This window comes from Sceloporus occidentalis, unplaced genomic scaffold (genome assembly GCF_023333645.1).
Source record: "Sceloporus occidentalis isolate IW3139 unplaced genomic scaffold, rSceOcc1.0.p SCAF_3, whole genome shotgun sequence".
NCBI classification, from domain to species: Eukaryota; Metazoa; Chordata; class Lepidosauria; order Squamata; family Phrynosomatidae; genus Sceloporus; species Sceloporus occidentalis.
In genome coordinates, this window is record NW_028316983.1 from 139,073,408 (window position 1) to 139,099,570 (window position 26,163).

At 39.7% G+C, this 26,163-nt stretch overlaps 1 protein-coding gene across 9 annotated transcripts in view; it reads right to left on the reverse strand.

Moving 5' to 3' along the window:
• Window positions 1-8,400: 8,400 nt before the first annotated feature.
• Window positions 8,401-26,163, reverse strand: part of CTNND2 (catenin delta 2) — a 662,387-nt gene continuing 644,624 nt past the window's right edge. For all 9 annotated transcript variants that reach the window (XM_089516458.1, XM_089516456.1, XM_089516452.1 and 6 more), the window contains 3 exons: window positions 16,970-17,101; window positions 10,475-10,548; window positions 8,401-9,660 (listed from right to left, as the gene is read on the reverse strand). In XM_089516458.1, the coding sequence (XP_089372584.1) occupies window positions 9,400-9,660; window positions 10,475-10,548; window positions 16,970-17,101 (467 nt within the window). In that variant the 3' untranslated portion in view covers window positions 8,401-9,399. The remainder of the gene's footprint in view (window positions 9,661-10,474; window positions 10,549-16,969; window positions 17,102-26,163) is intronic.

A 26,163-nucleotide genomic window follows, 5' to 3' on the forward strand; every position in this document is an offset into this window, starting at 1 on the left:
ACTTCACCTTTAGGGCTTTGGTTTTTCAGCTCTTGACTACCAGGAGTGTGTATAATAAATTCCTTGAAAGTGTTCTCAATCAAAAACGGAAGGGGGAAACCCAAGAAAATGTTATTTAGGCCAATCTTCCTTTTCTTTGATGATTGTTAGAGGAATATGAGGCTCTTTCCTTGTGTTGTTCTTTCTCACAAAGTGCATGCTATTACTGTTTCCATTATGTAAAATGTATTTGGAGGGCGTTTGAATTATTCTCTCCCTTCCCCTTTTGACTTTCTTGTATAACTTTGTATCAAATGTTCCTGCACTTCAGTCACGGCTCTTTTCAACATAAGGAAACATTCCTTTAAAATGCAAATTGAGGAGGCAGAGCCGGGTTTTTCTTTCTTTGCATGTCATTATGAACCAAAGGCAGGCATAAAAAAAGTCAAGATCACACAGTTTTGCTTCCAAATATGATTATTAAAATTCTGGCTACTCTTTTAACTGAGAAGTAGCTAGGAGCATTGTTTTTACACAGGATATTTTTGCTTTCATGTAATCTAATAAACATTGCCCAAACCTAACTCAGTTATAGGAATATTACATTAGAATTGCTGGATATGCAGATGACATAGAACTGACTCCTAGTCTTATGCAGAAGCTATTAACAGAATAAGGCAAATATTGGATTAGGCAACTTTCCCCTTGGAATTTAAGAGAAGCTATTAATATTTGACAGACCCTTTGATATTTGATAGACCTTTTGAACTGAATTATCCAAGACTATTTAAGTAATCTGTCTTGGCCTTTAAAAAGCCACTCGGTTGGTTGCCACTAATGTGTGAAAGAACTACTTCCAGGTCCAAATTTGGCCCTCTGTATCCATGGATTCTGCATCAATGGATTCAACCAACCATGGCTTGAAAACATGAAAAACAAATCCAAAAAACAAATCTTGATTTTGCCATTTTATAGAAGGGATGCCATTTCACTGTGCCATTGCATATAATGGGATATATACTCAGTTATGGATTTTGGTATTAATTGAGGGGTGTGTGTGTGTGTGTTCTGGTACCAAACCCCAGAGGATACCAACGGCCCACTGTACCTACCTTTTATTTCTGTTTCTAGAGAATGGACCAGTGGAGATAATGTTAATGTTGTATTTGGAGGACTGTAATTCAAACTCTTTTGGGCTTCCATGGGTACCCTCAGATGTGTGGTTAAGGTCCAAAAGAAGCTTCCAAGTGGAACTGGGAAATAACCAAGCTTATCTCCTGTTTATTTGGAAAAAGTTCAGTGCTCACCCATCAGTACATGTTGAATATCCCTTATCCAGAATTCCAAAATCTGAACTACCCCCAAAATCTCAACTTGTCCACAAAGGTGGCTGATGGTGACACCTTGGCTTTCTGATGGTTCAGTGTACACAAACTTTGTTTCTGGCAGAAACTTATTTAAAAAATATTATGCATAAAATTACGTTTAGTCTGTGTGTATAATGTGTACACAAAACGTAAATGAATTTCATGTTTGGACTTGGGTCCTATCTCCAAGGTAGCGCATATACATGCAAATATTCCAAAATCTGAAAAAATCTGCAATCCATAACAATTCCAGTCCCAAGCATTTCAGATAACAGAGTCTCAAGCTGTACCACATTAACATAGACATGTGTATGTTGAGGGACTGGTACAACTTTGTGTGACCTAGTAATTTGGGGCAACCAATTTTTTTTTCACAATCACTTCTCAAAAATGACAGACATTTGCTATTTTAGAATCCTTTGTGTCCTTCACTCCCTGTTTTGGAATCCAATGTATGTATGGTCTTTCATTCCATTTTCACATACAAGAGAATGCACTTGAGGGAGGCTAGTTTACATGCTGCCATACCCCTGTAGAAGAGAAGGATATGGATGCACAATAACCTACTTTAGGACAGCTAGGTCAAATTAGATGACCACTGCATGAACTTTGTTGACTACGCAAGCACCTAAGCACTCTCAGCCTCTCTCTTTTCCATATTATCACTGGAAGATTGCTGAAAACAACTTTTCAAGCACAACTACAGCAATTTCCCCACCAAATACCAGCGCCTGAGTTATTATGGATCAGAGGCAACAACTAAATGCAAACAAGGAACTATGAATAAGACTACAAACATTTCTCCATCTTTGCAAATGAACAACTTTCTTTGCACGCATTTAAAGTCTAAACTTTACTGACAACACATGGGGATGTTACAGTTTCAACATGTTCCAGTCTTCAATACTGATAGCAAGTCCAGTGTCAGCTCATTTAGATGTATATGCTAAATAATAATCTTTTGAATGGTGTATATTTTCGATTCTGATCATTATGGCGTTCATCTAACAAATAAGTTAGCTTGCAGTCAAATCAGCCAGGCTGGCTTTTGGGGAATGGGGACAGAAGCAAGAAAATAATTATAGTGATGGAGATCTCTCTCTCTCTCTCTCTCTCTCTCTCTCTCTCTGTGGAGTCTAATTGTGTTATTTCTGTTGTGGCATTGGAGTTGATGGTGTTCCATTTCTCTTGTCATTAGGAAAGCTTTTATTTTGTTTACAAATTATGTATGGTAATTTCCCCCAACTTTGCAGTTATGGCAAAATATTTTCTTACTAATTAAAAAGAAAAAGAAATTTGGTGGATGTCGTCTCAACAGAATGTGTAGAGTACATTTTAAATTTACTGATATACAGTGCACCTGTGCCATACATGGGTGCACTATATGTGGCTTTCAGCTTACGCTGAAGCCATGCAGCAATACAATGAATGGCATGCATGCGCCCCACCGCACTTGAGCGCCATTATATTCAATGGGGTTCGAGCATACATGTTTTTCACCTTACATGGGTGTGTGTGTCCGCGACGGATCCCCTGCATAAGGTTCTTACCTGCATAAGTTCAGACTATCTGAAAGACCATATCTTCCTATATGAGCCCACCCGAGTTTTAAGATTTATTTAGGCAGTCTTTCTCTCTGTCCTATCACAAACAAAGGCATAAATGGTGAAAACGTGGGAGAACCTTCTTGGTTGCTGCTCCCAATTTGTGAAACTCACTCTCATGGGAGGTTCACTTGGCCTCTTCTATTTCTATTTCTGCCTGCAGGATAAGACTTTTTTTTTTACTTAAAGAGGTCTTTGGCTCTTAACTTGTTGGGGCAAAAGGAGCTTTTAATTGGCTATGTTGCATTTTTATCTTTTTAAAATTATGTTTTGAAGATCTTTTCAATTGTTTTAACTACATGTTTTTAATAGCCATCTTGAGTCCTGTGCTGGTAGAAAGATGAGATACGATTTAAATAAATAAATTATACACATCTACACACACACATATATCTACTCATAAATTGGCTTGGGCCCAACTCAACTAAATTCCAATAGTAGGTTGTCTTGATGTATGGATTTTTTTGGGAAGAACACTTGAGGGCAGCTTAGGTAGAAGAGGTTTGGGATAGATCTTTTAAGAAGGATGACAGAAGTACCTTTTGCAATCCACTCTCCTTATCCTATCCCAAATTGGAAGAAGCTTGTCATGGCAGACCAGACTCAAGGAGTAGTGCTTTAAAGGTGCAGTTTCTAAGACATACAGAGGAAAAAGTAGCATATTGCATGCCGATACTAACCCAGTTCCGTAGAACGGGGAAAAAAAGGAGGGAGGATAATCTTGGAAAGGACAGAGTGTTTTACAGAGGGTCCAAAGCTGTGTGCAAACTGGGAGGAATGAACAAGTTGGTACTATGATAATTACTTGAGATACGTATGGCATATAAGCCCTGTTCAGGTGTTCATAATAACAGGCTGCAATGAACATGTTGGAGAGAGAAAGCATTATTGTTGTGTGCCTTTAACTGGTTTCTGACTTATGGTGACCCTAAGATGAAGCTATCACAAGGTTATCTGAGGCCGAGAATGTGTGGGTTGCCCAACGTTATCCAGTGGGCTTCCATGGCCGAGTGAGGACTCTAACCCTGGTCTCCAGAGTTGTAATCCAATACTCAAATTACTACACCATACCCTTCTGTCTTCACTCTCCATGGGAGAAGAGCATTCCTAAGAGGCTGGAAGCCGCACTAAAGCTACAGTTCAGTCCTAAGGACTGGAGCGCAGCTTTGGGCCTCTTAAGATTTAAACAGCATACCTCTAAAGTGGCCTGACGCAGCTTTATTTTGGCCTGTCTGTTCAGGCCCTAAATAGCATTTCAAAAGCTCCTTAATGTGGGTTGTCTTTCAGTTAACAAGATTCTGGAGAGGAAGACAGACAGTGCCATAATCTTTTGGTAGGTTTTAGGGAAAAGCACTGTTGTTGACTGGGTGATTCTTGGACAGAAAACAATCTAATTATTGTATTTTATAGAAATATACTGAAATATTCAAAGTTTAGAGTGCCTAAGCCTGAAATTGCTGGAATCAGACAAAGACAAAGATTGCTTTCACCTTTGTTGTCGCATGCCTTCAAATCATTTCTGACTTACGGCAACTCTAAGACAAACCTATCATGGGTTTTTCTTAGTAAGATTTGTTCAGAAGGGGTTTGCCATGGCATTCCCCAAAGTCATCCAGTGGTTTTTCATGGCCAAGCAGGGATCTGAACTCTGATCTTTAGTGCTCTAGATCAACATTCAAACTACTGTGCCACCCTAACCCTACCTTGGTTAATACCTAATATGATTAGATTTTTTTCCCGTCCAAGGAACTGTGTGTGGAGGGCAGTGCCTCAAAGGTGAGCAACGCTGTCTAGATGGCCACAATCCCCAAGTTTCAAAGCATTGACTTTCACTATTTGAGAACTATCTTGCCAGAAGGGTCAGAACTATTATATCCATACTGTGTGAGAGAGGAGGGCATAAAGCAATAACCTGAATCTGAGAGAGAGTGGTTTGCCTAATTGAGACCTACAAAGTTTTTGGATTTCCTAGATCACACTTTTAGCCACTGTGTTACACTAGATTTATGTCACCTGCATGGAGAACAGAAGAGACATTTCTTCAATTTTACGTCAATACTGAACATGTTTCTACTTCCATTTGACTTTTCACATACTTGCACTAGGAAAAGAAGTTCTCTGCAATACATAAGGATTTATTGATGGAAAATCTCAGTTCAGGTTAGCTTTTGTAAATGCTAGCAACATGTCCCATGGAGTAGTGTTGTCCATAAATTCTCATTCTTCTTCTTCTTTTCTTGACAACATTTATTTTAACTTTTGGGCATTTATACATTGCCAAAAGGCATTTCAGTGTTAATATAATTTATATAATAATTCACTCTTGAAACGTTCATTTTTAAAGCTTAATATTGCTCTTAGTAGTGCAGGTTTGTTAGTATTATATTTGCTTAACCATTCCTTTCATAGCACAGATACCTTAATAAAATGTAACACGTTATATAGAGATCTACACAGTGAGTCAGGAGCCTAATATGGTTTTCTTTAAAGTTCAACAATTTTATAGTACAGGAAATACATTTTATACATTTTTATGGAATCTCTTTTCCTAGGTGGACTACTCCACTGGTGGAGAAAACCAGAATTCACAGTAATATTACTTTAACTGGAAAAATATATAATAAAAGCCTTCTAAATGTTAAGTAGATGAGAAGGCTTTGGTTTGCCCAAACAGAATTTGATATGGAAACTCATTGGAATCCCAAAGTTCACTCCATAAAGAGTAAATGCACCTTACAGGAATGTGCTTTTGTAGTACAAAAATGAGATGAAGATGGGAGACCAGAAGCCAACAATAATGTGAGGCCACTTTCTGCTTTGGAGGACAAAATGAGACTTGGGAATCCTAGCATATAGCACTATCTCAGTAGTCATCTAGCCAAACATGTCAGCTTGATGCAATTCTCCTTATGTATGCCTGGACAACGTTTGCTTTTAAAATTCCAGAATGGAAACAAAACTTGTCTAATTGCCCAACCATTCTGAGACTTGATTAATTTTCCAGACAGTTGTTATCTGATCTCTTCGAACATGGGCTCAGTGTCTCACAGAACTCCATCTTTCCTTTTAGTTTTTAAACTCTTATTAGTCTTCCCCCTCCCACTACTCATTTCTTGAGGTTAGAGATTTTCACTTAATACTTTTGATAAACTTTTTTTGTCATGGATCTGAGTGAAAGGGATCCTTGAGAATGAGCGAAATGAGACCATCTGGCAGTACATCTATTTGTTTAAACACACCTCTGACCCAGCCAAAGAAGGGGATTAAAATGTTCCAACACAGAGCAAAAGCATGTACATCCTCTCCCTGTCCATGGATTAGCAAACCATTTTCTAGTCCTCCAATTTATCCTCAGATGAGCTTTGATCCTCCAAGTAAGTTTATGAGCTAGAAGAATGGTGCTCTACTGGGATGGGAGGCCTGAGGAAATCACAAGACTTCCCTTCGTCCCAACTGCTACTGTCCCAGCCAAGCAGGGAGAGAAGAACCAGCAGTATATCCTTCTCCACTCGCATCTCCAGTCTCTTATATGTTGTGTCTTATTTAGATTGTAAGCCTGAGAGCAAGGAACTGTCAAATTAACAATCTGTAAACCATTCTGAGAATTTTTGTGGTTGAAGAGTGGAGTATAAATACTCTAAATAAACAACCAGCCAACCAGGCAACCAACCAACCAACCAAGAGCCCAGCTCCTTCATCTGCAAGTCTGCTTTGCACTAAAAACTGGACTTTCTATGTGTTTTAGATGTGAATAAGCTTCTCTCAGTTTAAGTAAATGGCCCACCATTTTCCCATATGTTGCTAAAAACAGATTACTTCTGCATTAAAATATGGTGAGCAAAGTGTTTTTCACTTCCCCCTACAGTAGAAGGACCTATGCACTCAAACATTAGGTTCTCTTACCATTTTGATCTCATTTGATTAAGCAAGAATGAATTAATAATCAATGCATTCAGCACAGACAATGTTCTTTGGCAATCCCTGCTGCATCCAGGACACTAGTGTGTGGAGTGTGTTAAACTGCAGGAGCTGCAATCTGCTTGTGCAAAGGTTGTGCACTGTATCACTAGGTAAAAGACAATGAATATAATACAATATAAAACTGCAAGAGAGTATTTTTTTATACTTACCAAAGTTTCTCAGTCATTATACTCAACTGCTCACACCCCATTTTCCTCCTGCTTTCCGGTGCTCTACAGAAGCAACAGATGTATACCTGATACTATATCTCACTTTAGATGTACCTGGCTGGTTGGTAATCTCTGTAGGGTTGGATGGGAACAAGTACAAGGTTGGATAGGATACTGATTAAAAACCAAATTATTTGTCTTTTAATGAAATTCTGGATACTTTTGTCTCTTAAGATTCTCTGTGTTGTGTAATTGTGTTATGCTTTCCCTTGGGAAAAGGCTTGAGTTCAGTAGATGGCCCACAAATGTACAGTAGAGGTTGGAGGACTAAGACTTCCCTTCTTTCACTGAGAACAGTTAAAGGAATCCTCAAGAGTATGCTGACTGACAATAAAAAAAGAAAGATTCTGGATTGGATAATCATGTGAATGTGCAGATCAATGTAAGGAAAGAAGAACAGATAGTGGAGTTCCCACTGTAGGGGAAAAATGAACAAATATATAAATTCTGCACAAAGGTAACAATGGCTAAAACAGTATTGCCAGCTTATCAATTTGGAATTCTTGCACCAGTTTGAAAACAGCATCCCCTTCCTATAGCAACATCAGAACTTAATCTGGAACTCACATGCACCCAACCCTAAAATTTATCATCTCAGAGAGCACTGATTCTAGGGAAACCTGTTGTTCTGCCCAGCAAAGCTAATGTAAAGAAAGGACAGGTTATTTCACCCTTTTTTCATTCTACTTGTAACCTCTTTCTTTTCTGCTTCATATGATTTAGAGAAATACACCAATCCTTTTTCTGTCCTATAATGCTGACACTTCTACAGGATGGGATGCTATCCCAGGATGGGAACATAAAGCAATTCCTCTTTCCTTTGTTGAAATGAACTACTGCACAGAGGAAAATATCACTCTTCCATGCACTGCTTTGTTTCAGATGTGAGGAAATATTAAATAAATAAATACTGCCACTTTGCTGCCCTTCTTTTAAACCTAGCTGCTACCAAAGCTATCGCTACACCAAGCAAGCTTGCATGTCTGTTTATTTGTTACAAGACTGGAAAAGGTGTCATACCTTATGCCAAGATTTCCAAATTCTCTCACACAGATGAGAATCCTCTCATGTCTGGCAACACTGAGATGGAACATTGTTTATGCAAACATACACACACAATATTATGCCTACATGGTGGCACACGCATACATACATATATAAACACATACACACACACATACGCATACAAGCAAGAATGTGTATTTGAATGGAGGATTCTTGGAAATAGACATTCTTAGCAAATATGGATGACAGATCAATTGTAATTTATTTTCTTTTAACACTGTATCATCATAAAGAAAACTGGTATAAATGAAAAAATCTATTTCAAATATCTACATCTAAAATTTTAGGCAGTGAAAAAGCACTTTGTTGACAAGGAGTGTGGAATGATGAATGTTAATTGTCAGAAACTGCTGAATGCCTTTTTTTTTTAGTTGCCACAAACAAATTCACATATCAGAACGAACAATACTGCTAAATATTCTGTTTTTTGTTTTCTTTTGTTAAAACGCACTGGGGAAAAGAACAGAAAAGAAAAAGAAAAGAGAAACATCCCCTCCCCCACCCCTGGAAATTCATACATATTTCAAAGTTTTGAAATTGAAGCAATATTTAGAACCATAGATGAAGAAACACTGTGGCATTGGTGTAATATACACAATGCACTTCTCTCTCTCTCTCTCTTTTAAATCTGTAATGTACATCAAATACTTTACAACAATGCATTAACAAAAGGCAAGAAACATCTTGCTGTACAGAGGAAACCCCAAATGCAACTTGAAGCCTAGATTCACAATGGATGAGGAGAGGAAACAAAGTGTGAGAAGCTGTTCCCCCTAAGGTTTGTAAACTGTTCATTTTCTTGTGCTTAACTCTGGACCCACTTCAGCTGTTGTACTTTCCCCTATTCCCTTCAGCCACATTCAATGTACAGCACTATTTGTTTTAAACTCTACATACAAGGTCAACTGCAAAGTTGCCTCCCTACACAATATATTTCTATATCTATATATAGAGAGACAGGATTATATAGATACAGAAATAGATATACATTGCCTTCTTCCTAATGACACTCCCGTGCTTAACTTCCAATTCTTTTAGCCATCTAAAAGGTATCTTAATGTTTTTTCCACACTGATTATCAGGGCCTTCCTATGGAACAGGCTTTAACAAACTAAATTTGCAGGAAAAGAATGTCTCGTGGTATGCATGCACATGCACAGTTCCTGGAGCTTCCCTCCCCCTCTTGCCCAAATCTCAAACCCAGGAATCTGGAGATGCTGGATAGTGGCTTGTTTCATAATTGAGTTCACTGTAGGGCCGGGCGGCTGAATAGAAGTCGACGTAGTTGCCAGTGGACTTGAGTCCCAGATGCATATTATACTCGCTTGCAGGTGGGCGGTGATGCACTTGATCCTCAAAGAAGGACTCATCATAGTTTCTTGTTGCATTCTGAAATGGCTGATATGGTTCATAATCCTTTCTGGTGGGCTCCTGTGGAACTGGCTGTGTTGAGACCTATCAACAGAACAATAAACTTCAGCTTTTTAGGTTAGACGGTAATGACTGGAGACACAGTGCCAGTTAAGGGGCAGAGACCCTCTCTTCTGCTTCAGTGCCACTGATGAGGACTAGCAAGAGAAATGCTTGCAGCATTTTGGCATCTACAGAAAACATCTCTTAGACCTCTTGAATTAATTCCATGGTTTTTTGCTTGAACTTTCTAAAATGATTGCTTTCACATTTGCATTCATTACTGCTACCTAATAGATGTTCTGCCAAAAGAGATGAGTAAAGGGCACAGATTCTCTTTGAATAATAGATGGATTTTACCCAGAGTCCAAAGTCCCAACTTTGAAGTAAAAGGTTGTGGAAATGCTCCAGGTGGGAACTCTAAACACACACTCTGGCTTCTTAATCTAGACCTGGGCCAGATTCAGACATTTTAACAATGTGTGGACATTTTCCAGAATGCTATGTTTAGGAGACCCTAGAGCAGCAATTCCTAAACTTTGGTCCTCTAGGTGTTTTGGACTTCAACTCCCAGAAGCCCTAGTCAGCTTGACCAGCAGTCAGGAATTTTGGTAGCAAAGTCCAAAACACCTGGAGGGCCAAATACTGGTATTTTTCAGAATAGTTTTGGGAAAGTTTAGAATTGAAATGTAAAAAGCTCTGGGACTCCAACAGAAGTCTGCAATGGCTCCCCCTCCCCAAAGCCTTGTGTGCCCCAAGAGGCCAACTTCCTGGTGCTTCCTCCCTTGGTACAAATAATAATTTGACAGTTTTGTTTCTTTATCATTTTCAAAAGCAACAAGTTACTTTAGCCACATACCTGGTTGTGTTTAATATCTTCAGCAGGTGCACCGTAAGAATTTCTGTACAAAGTAGAGATTCCAGTGTTCTGAGCTAAAGGCAGGAGAAAAAGGAATTATGTTATTCTTGGTAAACCAGGGGAGGTGAAAATTCAGTGTTAAACCAACAAAAATCTTGAAGTGACTGTAACACAGTCATTTGTGAAACACTGCATATAGTTCTCCTTTGAAGAAAGGCAGAATATTACAGCTTAGCTGTTGGATAAAAGACCATTAAGTAGGGACCTGAAAGACATTTCCAAAATTGTGTTGCACCTAATAATTTCCCCTCTGCCTTTCGAATATTAGACCATGAAAGTAATCCAGTGAAGCTGACTGGCAGAAAGTACAGGATAGTCTTGTTCATGCAACAAATAATGAACATCAAAATCATCAATTTGTTACCACGAATGCAACAATGTCAGTGGTAAAGAAAAAGCATGAGAGTTGGGAATATTAGTATTAAAAATGACCATACAAATTCACACACACACACACACACACACACACACACACACACCATTTTTGGTCAGCCAGATTTTGGTTTTCAAATAGTACATGAATCATTCATAAAAGCAAGGCTTTGTTTCTTTCCCTGACTGTGAAGGTCCATACTTTGAGAATCCAAAAAAGGATTACGGAGATAGGCATGTTTAAAGAAGAATAGGAAGTCAAACAGCCTAGTTGACAATGCTACAAAATGGTCCACTACCACTTCCCACTTCATAACCTTCAGGATTTTCTTGGAACAGTAGCTACAAAAAAAGCTATTAAATCCATTTTGTGTTAATTGATTGTAGGTGTCCCAAACCAACCACTAGTCAAGAGTACAAATGAGAAGATCATAGAGGAAGAAGCGCCTATCATGTGTCAGGATTGCTTTCATATTGCACAGTGTAAATAAACAAGTGTTCACATTACTGGAGTCAAAATCACCTTATGGGAGCAGAAATCTTTCCCTTCCTACTGTGTACAACTGTTACAATGTTCAGATGATCCACTACCATAAACCATAGAAGACACTTGATTCAATAATTCTCCCAAGAATCTTTATTTACATGTTTTTCAGATGTTACATACCAGCTCTGGTGGACCAGGACTTAGAAAAAGTCTACCCAATTAGGGTAATAGCTGTACATTGAACTGACGATGACAGACCTCTTTTAAGTGACAACGGGTAACATACATAAGGTATCAGATGGTTATGGCTTTATTGGATGAATACTTTTTTGGCACATAATAATTGTACAGTTTTAAGGCTATTTGGTTCCATGCTATTGCTTGTTCAGCTAGTATTTCTCTTGTGGACAAATCAATTTCTCTAGTGTATAAACTACATTTGCTAGAGGGAAAAATGAATGGTTTTCCTTCTTGTTAGGATGTCAGTAACTGTGTCGAAAGTTGCTGAGTATTACTTCTTATGACAATTACTGAGATGTAGCTGGTGACAAATGAAAACTCTTTCCCCACAACATTTTGTTCACATGGCAAGAAATATTATTTTACAGAGCTTTAGGAAATATGTTTTAGACATCATGTACTCTGTCACTATAACAGTAAAACATGAAAGTATTAATGTAGGCTTCAATAACAGTTTTGAAAGAGTCCAAAAAACCAAAACAAAAAAACCTGACTCCATCCACATAGTTTCCCATTTTGTTGTTGACTACCTTAAGTGTCAGATTATGGATGTTGTCCACTTTACTAGCCAAGAAAAAAAAGTGAACCAAAAATAATTAACATAGGTGTTGATATCAAGGTAAGTTCACCCCCTATTTCATTTTGTGAGGTAAGATCTGGCTACTCTGGAGACACAACAAGGCTATCACAGCTTTCCCATTAGGAAAAGAATTGCCCTTTATATTTTTTATTCATTTTGAAATGCAGTCATATCACATGTTGGTGTGAAAAGTTATCCGAGACAATGGACCCCAAATATACTGGATTCTTTCCTGGAAAACATAAGTTCTGGTCACACATTGATCTGTTTTATCAACCTGAATATATTTAGACAGCACATTATTCGTATCACTGAAGAGGCTGCAGTGTTTTAAATGAAGCCTTTTGAAAAACCAGATCAAAGTAAATGATCTTTGGCCATAGTCTTTTAAACTTAAGAGTACCCTACTGTTGTCCCGATATAGTTTTGGGCATATTCGGATGAGTGTTTGTGCATATGTGCTGCTTCCCCATTGCTTCCTCCAACGGTTTGAGAATTAATTTTAAATAAATCTTTCTATTTATCTCTAAAAATAAGTTGGGGAGGAATGAACGTTAGATGGCTTCCAAAAAAAATTGTCTTTGACTGGACCTCCCTGAAAAATAAAATTCACCTTCATGCAACCTTTTGCTATGAATACTACCCAGGCTCTCATTTCTGGGAAAGCTTGAGGAAGAAGTACTGTATTTAACTCTTCAGTTCCAGACTCCTGAATACTTGCAAGAGTCATGAGTTGACCTGTGTGTGGCTGCTGGAGTGATGCTTTTAGGTTTGGTTATAGATCTTCATTTGGAAGAATGGTTGCTTCTTATTACTTCTGTTAGATATTTTCTGGGGCCTTTGAGACTATCAATTATAAATTATTTATGGTAAGACTGGAACTCAGCAACCATTCGCTGAAGTGGTCTTGCTCCTTTGTGGCAGGCAAGTCAAAGAGAATTATAGCTGCAGCTTGCTAGCTTACTGAGCAAGACCTTCCTTGGATAGTCATGCAGAATTCACTCTTGTTCTTCTGTCTTGCCCACCCTGTATGAGAGATCACCTTATGAGTATGCTCAGAAATCTAGAGTAAGATACCATCACTTGATGTTACTGATAAGCTTTTTGTCACACATAACTGCTAATATCTGTATTCTTCCTTTGTGTATTTTGTAGTGAGAGAACTTCATAATAGAGTTGTGATCTGAAATGGAAATTAAAGGTTAAAAAGGCATGGTGACCTGGGGAACCTGTGCATCTAGATACATAACTTGGTATTGGCACCAAGTCTTACTTTTGGAAGGATTTGGAATGGCAAACTGAAGTGTTTTTGCTATGCTTCTTTAGTCCAGGTCACTTTAAATTTCAGGCCTGGCTCCTTATCGTTGTTCCTGCTGCCACCATATTTTGCTTCCCTTTCCTTTTAAAATGTATTCAGAGCCAGGATAACTTACCCTTGATGTGATTATAGAGAAGCTGCATTTGTTTTTGTTTGATATTAGGGAAACAACATGTTCTCATAAACCTGGCCTTGTAACTCATATATCTATGCAACTTGTACACAAATTAGCCTGAAGGAAGTGCTGAGTATAAATTATTTCTTGAAGGCTTAAAAAAAAAGCCACACAAAATTGGGATTTCATTTTATGCTTTATTGAACCATTTTTAATGTTTGGTTGTTGCAGATTCCTTTTCATGCTTCTTGAAGCTCTTTTTTCAAGGTGTTGTAAACATTTCACACACAAACAGAATATCTTTCCTTTCATTCTTCTTCTCCTCTTCAGATGAGGCTTGATTTGATGCAGTAAGAACTTGCTCTAAGCTCTGCATTGGTATCCTGAAAAAGCAAATAAAACTTGTGATCTCCATTCTCAACCAGACAACAACTACTGTAGATTACATTATTTTTGGTAAGGATGTCTAAGCTCACTGTTCACAGAGAGATGAACATCTGGAAGGGCAAACATGAGGTGAGTGCTTGTGCATCAGTGCATGTGCCCAGCTTAAAAGCAGTATATGTGAAGGCAGAGAGAATGCATCAGGGAAAATAAGAAAAACTGAGGTGGGAGGGGAAGTTCAAATATGAGCAAAGTAGCACTGGTGTAAACAAAAAGTCAGGTGAATTGAGAAAAGCTGCTAGTTAAGAATGAAGTATTTTCTCTAAAAAAAGAAAACACAATGCTCTGGCTTAAAAGATAGGGAAAATTGCCTTGACCCTACAGTACAGCTGTATGTGCAGCAGTTCTAATCAGAAATTAGCTTTTAGAAGGCAAAGATGCCCTATGGCTGTGCTATGCATCAGCCAAGTTGTTCTCCACAGCCCAAGCATGACTTTTGGAATGATAAACTCCTCAAAATGTGAAGTGCAAAAGTGACAATTTGCCTTATTATAAATATACTAATCAGGGAGTGAGAATTGGTTGTGTAAAATGTGAAGTGCAAAAGTGACAATTTGCCTTATTATAAATATACTAATCAGGGAGTGAGAATTGGTTGTGTAAGATGTGAAGTGTCTCTTGCTTTTCTCCATTTAAATCCAACAGAAAAGTACAATACCTTGTCAGAATGTAACAGTTATCTTTTCTTGTTGTTCTTCGCATATTCTTTCAGCTCTTTTGCCAATCAAATTCTAATATGGAATGTTCAGAGCATATGCTTCAGAGTGTCTTTATGATCTCATTTATTGTTCCTCTTCATTTTTTGCTTCATCTACGAAATCTTGTCAACATCTGAAGTGTCCGGCAATCCGTAGCAAATTGTGTTAGATCTTAAACATAACAGCGTTGCTATTGACAAAGAAGCTTCACATGGCAGCTTTTGAGAGATTCAGCTTATAGTACCATAGACAAGAGTGGAAAGGAACACAGCCATCACATCTTATAATGTAAGAGTTCTGTTGTGGTTTTAAACAGAACAAAAGCATAAATACATTTGTTAATATTTGTTGGTTGTTTTTCCAAGGTGTTAATCTCAATAGCCCATCCTTCTGTGCCCTCACTGTTCTTTGATTTGACTAATGGCCCACCAGCAAACCTCTCCTACAGTTTCCCTTTCTAGAATACTATCACTGTACACTTTTCAAGTATTTGTTGCTATTAGGCACCACCCACACTATCCACCCACATGTGGCAGAAAGCATTCTTTTCTTATTCAAGTTAACTACTGGCATTTTCACAGTGCTCCTCTCTCTAATTTTGATTTGATTTGATTTTGCTCTCCCACCTCAACTTTCGGCTGGTTGCTTAAAAAACAAAACTGGAAACAATGGGGGAATGTGGCAGACATCAACAGTAATTTTAATCAAATGAATAATGAAGAGCTTCAGGTTAAAATTGGATCTGTAAACAGTCAGAAAACACTGTGCAGTATGTTTCTAGCTCTCTACTTCTTCCTTTTTAGACTTAGTTCAGTGTACAACATTTTATAAAGATAAAATGGAGGCTAAAGTAAGGAGTGAACTGTGAACCACCACACTGCTTTTGATGAGAGGGAGACTAGCACTTAAGAAAAGCAATTTTGTATAGTTTTGCAACTAACAATCAAGATTTTCAACATGGCAGTACAATTCCTGCTGAGCTCAGTTGGACAGATGTAGGGTAATGGCACTAAGCAGATATGAGTGCAACTTTGTCAGTGCTGTTTGTAGTCACAAATGCAAGGCTTTAAATTATTTTGAAATTCTGGCCTCACAAGGGTGGTCATTTAAACCTAAGTTCTTAAATAATGTAAAATTGGAATGAGAAGCTGAGCCCACAATCTTTCCCCCTTTAAATCCAAACACTTGGGAGGGAAAGGTGTCTTCAATCTTGTACTGTATCACCTTTTCAAATCCCGGTATAATGTGGAAATGGAGGAACATGTGGCATTCCATCAGAGAATCCATCTGGATAGCCCACAAGCTACACCTTACATCTGGATCTCCCTTCCTACCACTTGAGCCCAACTCAGCCCTACCTGGCCCCTTGCTTAAAAAGAGAGGTACACAAATGTTTTGGTCTTCAATAATCTGTAGCTGTAGCTGTAAAATTAAGGTGATTCCAAAAGATTTGGTAGGAAAGAAAGGCTCGTAATTAAGGCCAAAAGAGAAAGTAGAAAAATGTTACTCCCTAAGGATAAGGGAGCAGTTATAGCAGGAACAGATAGAAACAAGGTTTGGGTAGTCACACAGTAATGAATACACAGGGGACCAATTGTTTGAATTTCTGCAAAGCCACAGCAATAGCTAGAGATCATCACACATGCCCATCAAAGGTTGTACTATAAAGCCAAAAACAGCTACCACATGTTCCATTTACATTCTGTTTGGAGAAAAAGATGTTATATAATGAGATAAAATTTCTTCTCTAACCCATGAAGGAAATATAATGTTTGGAAGCAATATATAAAACCGATATAAATCTTTATTATTTGATTAAATAATGTCGCAGGGGCTGAAAAGACACATTTTTTATCTATCATAGTAATGCTTTATATCGTGCAGATCAGCACAGACCTAGTTTAATCTATGTCATATACAAAATATCCAGCCTAAATTTATGGCCACTTGCAGAGTCACAAATGTAAGGAATTTTTCTGCATCAATATTAGATGGTACTTTAATGGCATCATAATAAGCAATACAAATAGAGAGAGACTGAATGGAAGACTTCAAGATGTTAAGTTTAAAGCCTGTAACCATGCTAAACAAATATATCTGACTAACAGATATAACAATTTCCAGTAGACAATATTTGTTTCAGCTGTTTTTTAAACATATGATATGCAATAGGAGCCTCACCTGTCATTGTGTCTTTCCTAGATGTGTGTTCTCCTTTACTTCCATGGTAAGTAGCATTTGTTCCAGTGGACTCGTAGTCTGTTTTTCTTTCCTTTAAACTGATCATTTCTCGAGGCGAGGCTGGGGCACTTGCTGGCAAACAAAAACAAATATAGATATTCACATTCAACACAAATATAAATATTCAAATACAGATGGTACCGATGTGGGCAGAGTTCAGGCTTACAGGATCTACTCCACTCCTCTACAAGAACCTAATGATCTGCCATTCAGAGCTGAGTGCAATAGATACATACTTATAAGTGCCAGAATTCAAATGAATTAACCATCCTTCCAACCAAATCCACTCCTGACTACTGTCACTACCATGTCCCCCCCCCCCCCCCCAATTCTTTTCTTCATTTCAACAGTATAATTTTTGGGTGTGTGGACAGTTGGATTTGTTACCATTGTTAAACAACTGGGTGGCAGAGCTCCTTGCTGATCTTCTACAAATGAATGAGAAAGCTACCAGGGCATCTCAATTTACTTTCTGCCCACCTCTGTTATTAGCATATACATACAGAATCACGCACTGATGGAAATATATGTATTTGTGTATGCAAAGAGGTGAATACCAAAGAAAGTTGAATAGCGGGCAATTATATCATCTACATATGCAAGAACTCCCCCTCCTTTCTTCCTCTTTCCTTCCTTCTCTTTATGAGCAAGAACTGTAATTTATTTTCACAGTATTAAAACTGCTCCAACCTATAAGCAGCAGCCAGACTTCATCTAAAGACTGTGGCATTTCATCAAAGATGTAGTTAAGTTTTACTAGTGGTATTCAGGGACCTTGAAATTCGCACATTAAATTGCTCCAATTATTCCTTAGCATTTTGCCATGTTACCCCCTGGCATCAGAGCAATCTAAGAGAACTTTGTCACCTCTGTGCTACCAAAGCCCTACCTGGCTTTGCATAAAGTCAGCTGTAGACACCAAGAATAATAAAGGGCTCTGAAGGCGCTGGCATACATGAGCTCCATATGTTTTCCCACCTGGAGATATTGCACATATCTCTTATCTCTGACTCAAGAAATGGAGTTGGATGACTCACAGTCCAAGGCCTATTACTATATTTTTCTTAAAAGCCCACATTTAATAAAATAAATAATAAAAATTTTATTTATATGCCGCCCTTCCTTCGATCAGGGCGGCTTAAAAACAAGGGCTTGTTGTTGTTGTTTTAGACACATAGAATACAATTCACAGAACAGGTTCAATTTGCAAACACAAGGGACAACATTCAGGATTGAAAACAGGATTGAATTAATGCAGCCATGTGCTTGTATATACAATACTGCCTTTCAGTTAAGATTCTTAGCAGCATGTATTTTTAAACTCTAAAAAGTAAAATTAGTTTTAATTTTTAGAAGTATCATTCTGTTCTATTTTACAGTAGTTAATTCTTAACTAAATGCATGACAAATATTAGAGGAAGGGATCTTTGAATTCTAAGGTGTCTGTCATGGAACTGTGGCTTTATGTTCTCTTTCTCCCTCCTGCAACTCATGTATTCAAACGCCTTCAGTGACTTATAGCAGAGACAGTCAACTATTTAGTTCCGAGGAGTAATTTTTCTTGTCAAAACTACTCCTTGAGGACCAAACAGGTAACTAGTTTTCACCTACAGCCAACCAAATCTGTTCAGACAGACAGGATCTGTGAAGTGAAAGTGGAAGGATATGCAGAATTAGAAAACATGCAACCAGACAGGTTAAATTCATGACATCTCAGAAATCCAGCCAGTTTTGAGGACTGAAGGCCAGTTGCATGAATTGTCTCTTAAGGTTGGGATGGCAATCTGGCAGATCATGGGCTGAAACAAAATTTATCTGGTCCCTGTCAATTGTAAAGATGCTCCAGTAACAATGTTGCTAATGATTTTACTTGAAAGAAAGCAATGTATCTCATTTGAATTTTATATATACTTCATTATATTGTTATGTTGTGCGTGTTCAGGTCATCTTGAAAGGATCCTTCAGGAAATGTATTGACTACACACGTACAATTTTATAATCTCATACCGTCCAAGCATATGTATTTTGTACTTGTGCTACTGATAGTTAAGTGCCCTCACTCAAGCATTCTTGACTATAACTGCAGTCCTTTGCCAGTGTCCAAAAGGAATGTGTGAAGAAGAGGAGGGAACCTGTGCATATTGCTCTGTGCATATTGTGTCCCTGCCCTTGTGTCTTCAGGTCTTCACATGTTCAAGACTTCTTCTACACAAGGTGTGTCACCAATTTCCTCTAAGTAGTCAGTAGTCAGATATGTATTTGTTATCAAGTAGATAGCATAAAAACACCTTCTACCTCAATTTTGCAAGGCATTTCAAATCCTTATTTTCTGTTTTTGGTCTTTTCAATCATCAGTTAAAGTGCCCTTTCTACTAGTATTGATTGATAATACTCCCACTCCACCATAATGGAAAACAACACCAACGCCAACAAGGCTGATCCAGATGGGATACATGTGCCAGAATGTCATGCTTCTTCTAGCTGTAAATATACAATTATTTCCAAATGCAAATAACATTTCAATCATTCTGGTGCATTTCGCAGGAACTCCAGGTAGTAATTGCACCTTTTTATTCTGTTAAGATTAAGGTCTGACTGGAGGAGGTGGTGGCAAAATCAGTAACCACCCAGAAAAAAAATCCAACTATACACACTCTGTCACTTTATGCAACACTTGGCAATCTGTAGCCATCCTTGGAGGATTCAAATAAGACTCTTGGAAGATACTGAGATCCTGTTGTCTTAGCTCCTTGGAGTAGGTGACCAGATATTTTTGACATTGATTGGAATGAACTTTACTTTGGAATTGCATGCCTCTATAGTGCCATTTTATTTATTGTCTTCAGGATTTGCTCCCCAGACATTAGTAGTTCTTTCCATGTGATGATCTTAATAAAGGTTTCTTCTGGAGGCCTGATGAACATTCATAGTGATGACAGTATACCAGAGGTTTTTAACAAAAGACTTGGGCCCCATACAGATAGGCCAAAATAAAGCTGCTTCGGGTCACTTTGGAGGTATGCTGTTTAAATGATGAATGCATCCTAAGAGTCTGGAAGCCACACTAAAGCCATGATCCAGTCCTAAGGACTGAAGCGCAACTTTAGCGCAGCTTCTGGACTTTTAGGACACATGCATCATTTAAACAGCATACCTCCAAAGTGATCCAAAGCAGCTTTATTTTGGCCTGTCTGTATGGGACCTTAGTCTCTCATAGGCACTGAAACCTTTGCATAACCTATGAAATAATATTGTTATTGCAAATCCCTAATATGGCCCACAAAATGAAAATATGTAGTATAATTTTTATATACCAGCTTCATCAAATACACTCTGTCATGTTAATGAAATTATTGCTGCCTCTACTGGATGCTCAGCCTGAAAGGAAAATAGAATGACAGGCAGAAATACAAAAATGGCAGGAGAAAAAAGAGAAATATCCACAGTGTCCCTGGAAATGCCAGCAGTGCCCACATGCCACTCACTCATACAAACTGCTAATAAACTGATGAGAATGAAGACGTGCCATCAACACAGTTCTTGTATCATAACGCACACATGCCACAGTACCTGTGTGTTTTCACCCTCTTTTGGCTTTGGAATAGCAGGCCCCCAGACATCCCTAATGGCCTGAATCCCCATATGCTGCTCACGCTATCCAGTTAAGTGCAATGTAGTTCCTACAAGCACAGTTGACTGACTAGGTACAGATACTGGTTGTGTGAAAGGAAACTGAGCCTATAGAACACAGTACTTGTATATAACTCACTCAGCAAGCTGCCTGCACAGAGCACACACAGCCTTCTTGGGACAATGGATCCTTCATCCACGAAAGAAAGACTCCACGGAGAAGGAGGCAAAAGGAAGGGCAAGAGAGGGAATCAAGGCAGTTATAGATGCACAAGGACAAGGCCTTTGCCAAGTGTCACAACATAGGGCATAACAGTTGCTATGCAGAAATAATGCAGTTTGACACCATTTTAATGGCCATGGATCAATGGTATGGAATCCTGGGATTTGTAGTTTTCCGAGCTATTCAGCCTTCTCTGTCAGAGAGCAAATGACAAACCCCAGGATTCCATAGCACTGAGCCATGGCAGTTAAAGCAGTATCAAACTGTGTTATTTCTGCAGTGCTGATGCAGCCCAAGACTTGCCAGAAGGGTGAAATGCTCAAACTCACCTTTTGCAAATCTTGAAAGAAACAACAACAACAACAACAAACTAAGGTGGTAAGAGTTCCTGGGACTCAGTCCCACACTGGAAGCTCCACTACTCATTGGCAGCAGCAGACACAACAAATATCACTATACTGTTGTATTCTTTTAAGGTATTTTAAACATCTTTATCTTTTAAACTATATTTTATTTTTTTTGCAGTCTGTTTTAATATTGTCATAATTTAATTCTATTTTAATGTAACATTTTTCTATGTTTTTAATTGAATTGTTTTTAATCTTGTAAACCACTTTGAGCTCCAGTTTTGGGAAAAGGGCGGGATATTAGCTTCTGGGCACAGTACAAGGTGTTGATTATTACCTTTAAAGCCTTACATGGCTCGGGCCCGAGTTACTTGCGGGAACGCCTCTCTCTACATAATCCACCTCACACTCTTAGAACATCTGGGAAGTTTTTATTAAAACATCATAATACCAGGTTAATGACAACCTCCCATAGGGCATTTACTGCCATGGTCCCAAAATTATGGAATAGCCTACCGGAAGAGATCTGTCTCATCACTACCTTAGAGGCCTTTAAGAAGGCACTCAAAACGGATCTCTTCCAGTGGGCTTATCCACCGGACTCCATATAAAAGGTTATGACAATCGCCCCACTCTTGACTATGATTGTTGGCTAATTGTTGAATTGCTATTTTAGAGAACTAATAGGAATGTTGAATTCAGTATTAGTGTTTTATTGATTGTATTTTGTACTATGTATCATTTTGACAATGTAATCCCATCTCGATCCATGGGAGAGGTGGGAAATATAAATAAACTTTATTATTATTATTATTATTATTATCATCAAATAAATAAATATAATAACAACAACATTTCAAACTCTCTTATGATTCATTCAGCAGCCAAAGACTCCAGTAGAACAGCAGCTGCTGGAACAGTCTTGGTTTGATTTAATAGTTTTGCATTCTGGAGGGCCTTCATTTGAACCCAGGGCACATCCCCACACTAGGAAACCAATAAATGGGCTGGGAGAAAGAGCATGGGCCAGAGGAGTCCCATGTGAACTGGTTTCTGCATTGGCCAAGAAGGCCACTTTAACCCACTTCCCCCATTTGACACCCACTTCTCACACCCCATTTTGCCGGCTAGGATAGTCCTAGATGGCAGACTCTCAACAGGCCTAATGGTCCCTCCATCCCTACCACAACACATCTGGTTCACACTTCATAGCAGCAGCAGCACTTATTCCACTTTGGGAGGCTCCCAAGACTGTCCCTTCACAGTCTAGGGAGCCTGAATAAGCAAAGAGATAACAAATCCTCTGCCCACCCCATCACCCTCATAGCCACAGCCAGACAGACTATCTCATACTATGCTGGATGAAAAGTATTCCTATCTATAAGCAACAAAGAAACCACACACATGGAAACATCAACACCTTTATTGATCAGCATCCAGGATGAAGTGGACCTTGAAAAGAAAAAATAAGTTGGGAGTAGCTGATTAGCCAGAAGGGTTCCTGTGCCCTGAACAGTGACTTGATATGTAGCAGGTGCCATGTCTACATCACCAGCTTGGTGACAGGAACATTCTCTCTTGTCCTGCAACTATCTATCCAGGAGCCTACAAAGTTACTTCTTGGAACAAGTACATTATTAACTTCATAGAAAAGCAGGCAACAGCATCCTGGTCACAGTAACTGGCCATGGGGCAGGCCTCCCTCCTAGCCTGCATGCAATTGGGGGTGGAACAGATCCTGTACTTGTGAGAAAACAGTCTGCAGAGAACAAGAGAGATAGCGGCCAGCAATAGGTAGAAGATGGAGTGTCTGCAGGCATCAAGGGGGTCTGTAGGTCAGAGGTGGGGCACATTATGGCCTGTGGGTTGCATACCATCCCTGGTACCAACTTTTGTGGCCCCTGAAGCCCTCTACAAGTCCCCCAAAGCCCCAACCCTCCAGGGTTTTTTTTTTTTTAATATGGCATAATTGTCAGGCACTTTTTGCTTCAAACCATGCAGAAAGTTTTCCAAATGTGTGAAAACACACAAAAATATCCCAGCCCATCACTCCACAATTTTGCATCACCATTTTGAGAGGGACTGTTAAGGAAAATGTAGGCATTTGAACTTTTGGGGGGCTATAGCCTGGAGGAGGGGATTGACCTCTGGTCCCCATGCAGTTGCTTACCACTGCTGAGGTATTTTATTAGGGGACAAGGTGGCAAATGGCATGGAACTACCTTGGTGTTCTGTCAGCACTAATGCAATAGCCTCTCTCCACACATACAGGAAAGGGAAAATTGCAGTGATGGCGAGTGCATGCATTTCTGTCTCACTGAATTCTGTGGACTTAATGACAGCTTGATCTGGTCTCTATATCTAGGCTGCGATCCTGCAAGGCACAAGTGCATGTGATTGCTGACAGTAGCTAGAGTAGAGTGCTTGGTCTTTCCAATATATAGTTCAGCTATCTGTGAGGATAAGTTCCTCTTTCATGTGTGGGAGACACTGCTCCTCGCTGCTGTACATCTCTCTCTCTCTCTGTATAAAGCAGCTTATAGAAGGCACAGTACTAACATATGATGGTGGAGAGACAAGTGTAGCAGTTGCACTTTGTAGTATGTATTTTTCTTCTTTTTCATTTGCTTACCTAAGTGGGAAGCTTTGCCCTTACTTCCTGATTGTTGGAGTGGAGCACATTTTATTGTTTGTGCCTGGAGATCCAAACTAAGGTACTTGTGAAAATTCTAGGCAGAGAAGTGTTTTAGCAATGTGCTCAAAGCTCTAGGAGTGTTCAGAAGACAGGGTCTTTTTTTGTAGTGACTTTCCTTTTTTAAAAAAACACCCAAAGTTCCCTCTTATAAGCCATCCACAATAAGATCAGAGAAACAATGGCATGGTATCATTTAAGTTCCAGTCTACAATCCTATATCCACTTACTTTGGGCTATGTCTCACTGAAATAAATGGGACCAGGTTTCAAGTAAATGAATATAGGACCATATATATATATATATATATATATATATATATATATATATATGCATGCATTGGTGGTGGTGTACTGCAACTGGATGCTGAATAGGCTATGTACTTTGACTCAGGGATAGAGGCAGTGTGATGGTTCACGTGAAAGCAGCTACTTTTCTAACAGTCAAGTCAAAAGAAGGGAAATGCTTGTTGTAAATTTGCATCACTGACTGGGAAATGGCCATGGATCGATCTGGCATATGAATGGACGTTCCCCCCACATGTTTATATATTTGTATACTTGCCAGTGCAATGTTTCACTGGTGTATATGAGTTGTTCTACTGGTCAATGGGTCCACCACCAAACATTTAGCTCTTCCATCAGCTCATTAATGGCATCCTTACTTAGTTATATAAATACTGCAAAATACAGAAGGCATCAAGCAGTAGTATTACAGTCAGCCCTTGATATACGTGAACTTGCCATCCACAAATTTAAGTATCTGCAGATGGCAAGCCCATATTGTTTCTAATGGCCCATGTTGTTTCTAATGGCGGTGTGGCCATGTGGCCGCACCACCATTAGGAATGTCAGGGCTTCTTATCTGCCTCCTCTGAGGGATCAAAAGGCCAGATAAGATGCTCCTGATGAGAATGTGGAAGCAGCCACTGGTTGCAGGGAGCAGTCAATCACCCAGTAAAGAGTACTGGGTGATTGACTGCTCCCTCCGACCAGTGGCTGATGAGAATGTGGAAGAGGCGGGGTGGAGGCAGCCCCCGATCTTTGGAATACAAGCAGTCAGTGTTCATTCATTCTAACTTCAGCATACTTCATGTTGTGTACCTCCATCCTGAAAATAAACCTGGGATCCAATTAACTTTCTGTCCCAGAGCTTAGGAGCATTTTGAGCAGGTATGGCTAGCCATGCACCCGGGATTAAGTGCTTTTTCAAATCAAATGTGCAAATCTAATTGTGTGGGCCTCAAACCATTCCTCTCCCTTCAACTTCTGCCATGCCTTGTCTACTACTCTCAGCCATGCTAGAATTTAAATTGTATCATTTTTGTTTAGGGAAAGGGCTACAAGATTTTAATATTTCAATTATTATTACCAGCAACATCGGGGACTGCCTGAAGGAAGAGGCCCCTCCCTCCTCAACTGTCATCTCGGCCTCAGAGGGAGCCATCAGGCAGACCCAGCAACATCAGGGACTGCCTGAAGGAAGAGGCCCCTCCCTCCTCAACTGTCATCTCGGCCTCAGAGGGAGCCATCAGGCAGACCAGCAACATCTTGGACTGCCTGAAGGAAGAGGCCCCTCCCTCCTCAACTGTCATCTCGGCCTCAGAGGGAGCCATCAGGCAGACCAGCAACATCAGGGACTGCCTGAAGGAAGAGGCCCCTCCCTCCTCAACTGTCATCTCGGCCTCAGAGGGAGCCATCAGGCAGACCCAGCAACATCAGGGACTGCCTGAAGGAAGAGGCCCCTCCCTCCTCAACTGTCATCTCGGCCTCAGAGGGAGCCATCAGGCAGACCAGCAACATCTTGGACTGCCTGAAGGAAGAGGCCCCTCCCTCCTCAACTGTCATCTCGGCCTCAGAGGGAGCCATCAGGCAGACCAGCAACATCTTGGACTGCCTGAAGGAAGAGGCCCCTCCCTCCTCAACTGTCATCTCGGCCTCAGAGGGAGCCATCAGGCAGACCAGCAACATCTTGGACTGCCTGAAGGAAGAGGCCCCTCCCTCCTCAACTGTCATCTCGGCCTCAGAGGGAGCCATCAGGCAGACCCAGCAACATCAGGGACTGCCTGAAGGAAGAGGCCCCTCCCTCCTCAACTGTCATCTCGGCCTCAGAGGGAGCCATCAGGCAGACCAGCAACATCTTGGACTGCCTGAAGGAAGAGGCCCCTCCCTCCTCAACTGTCATCTCGGCCTCAGAGGGAGCCATCAGGCAGACCAGCAACATCAGGGACTGCCTGAAGGAC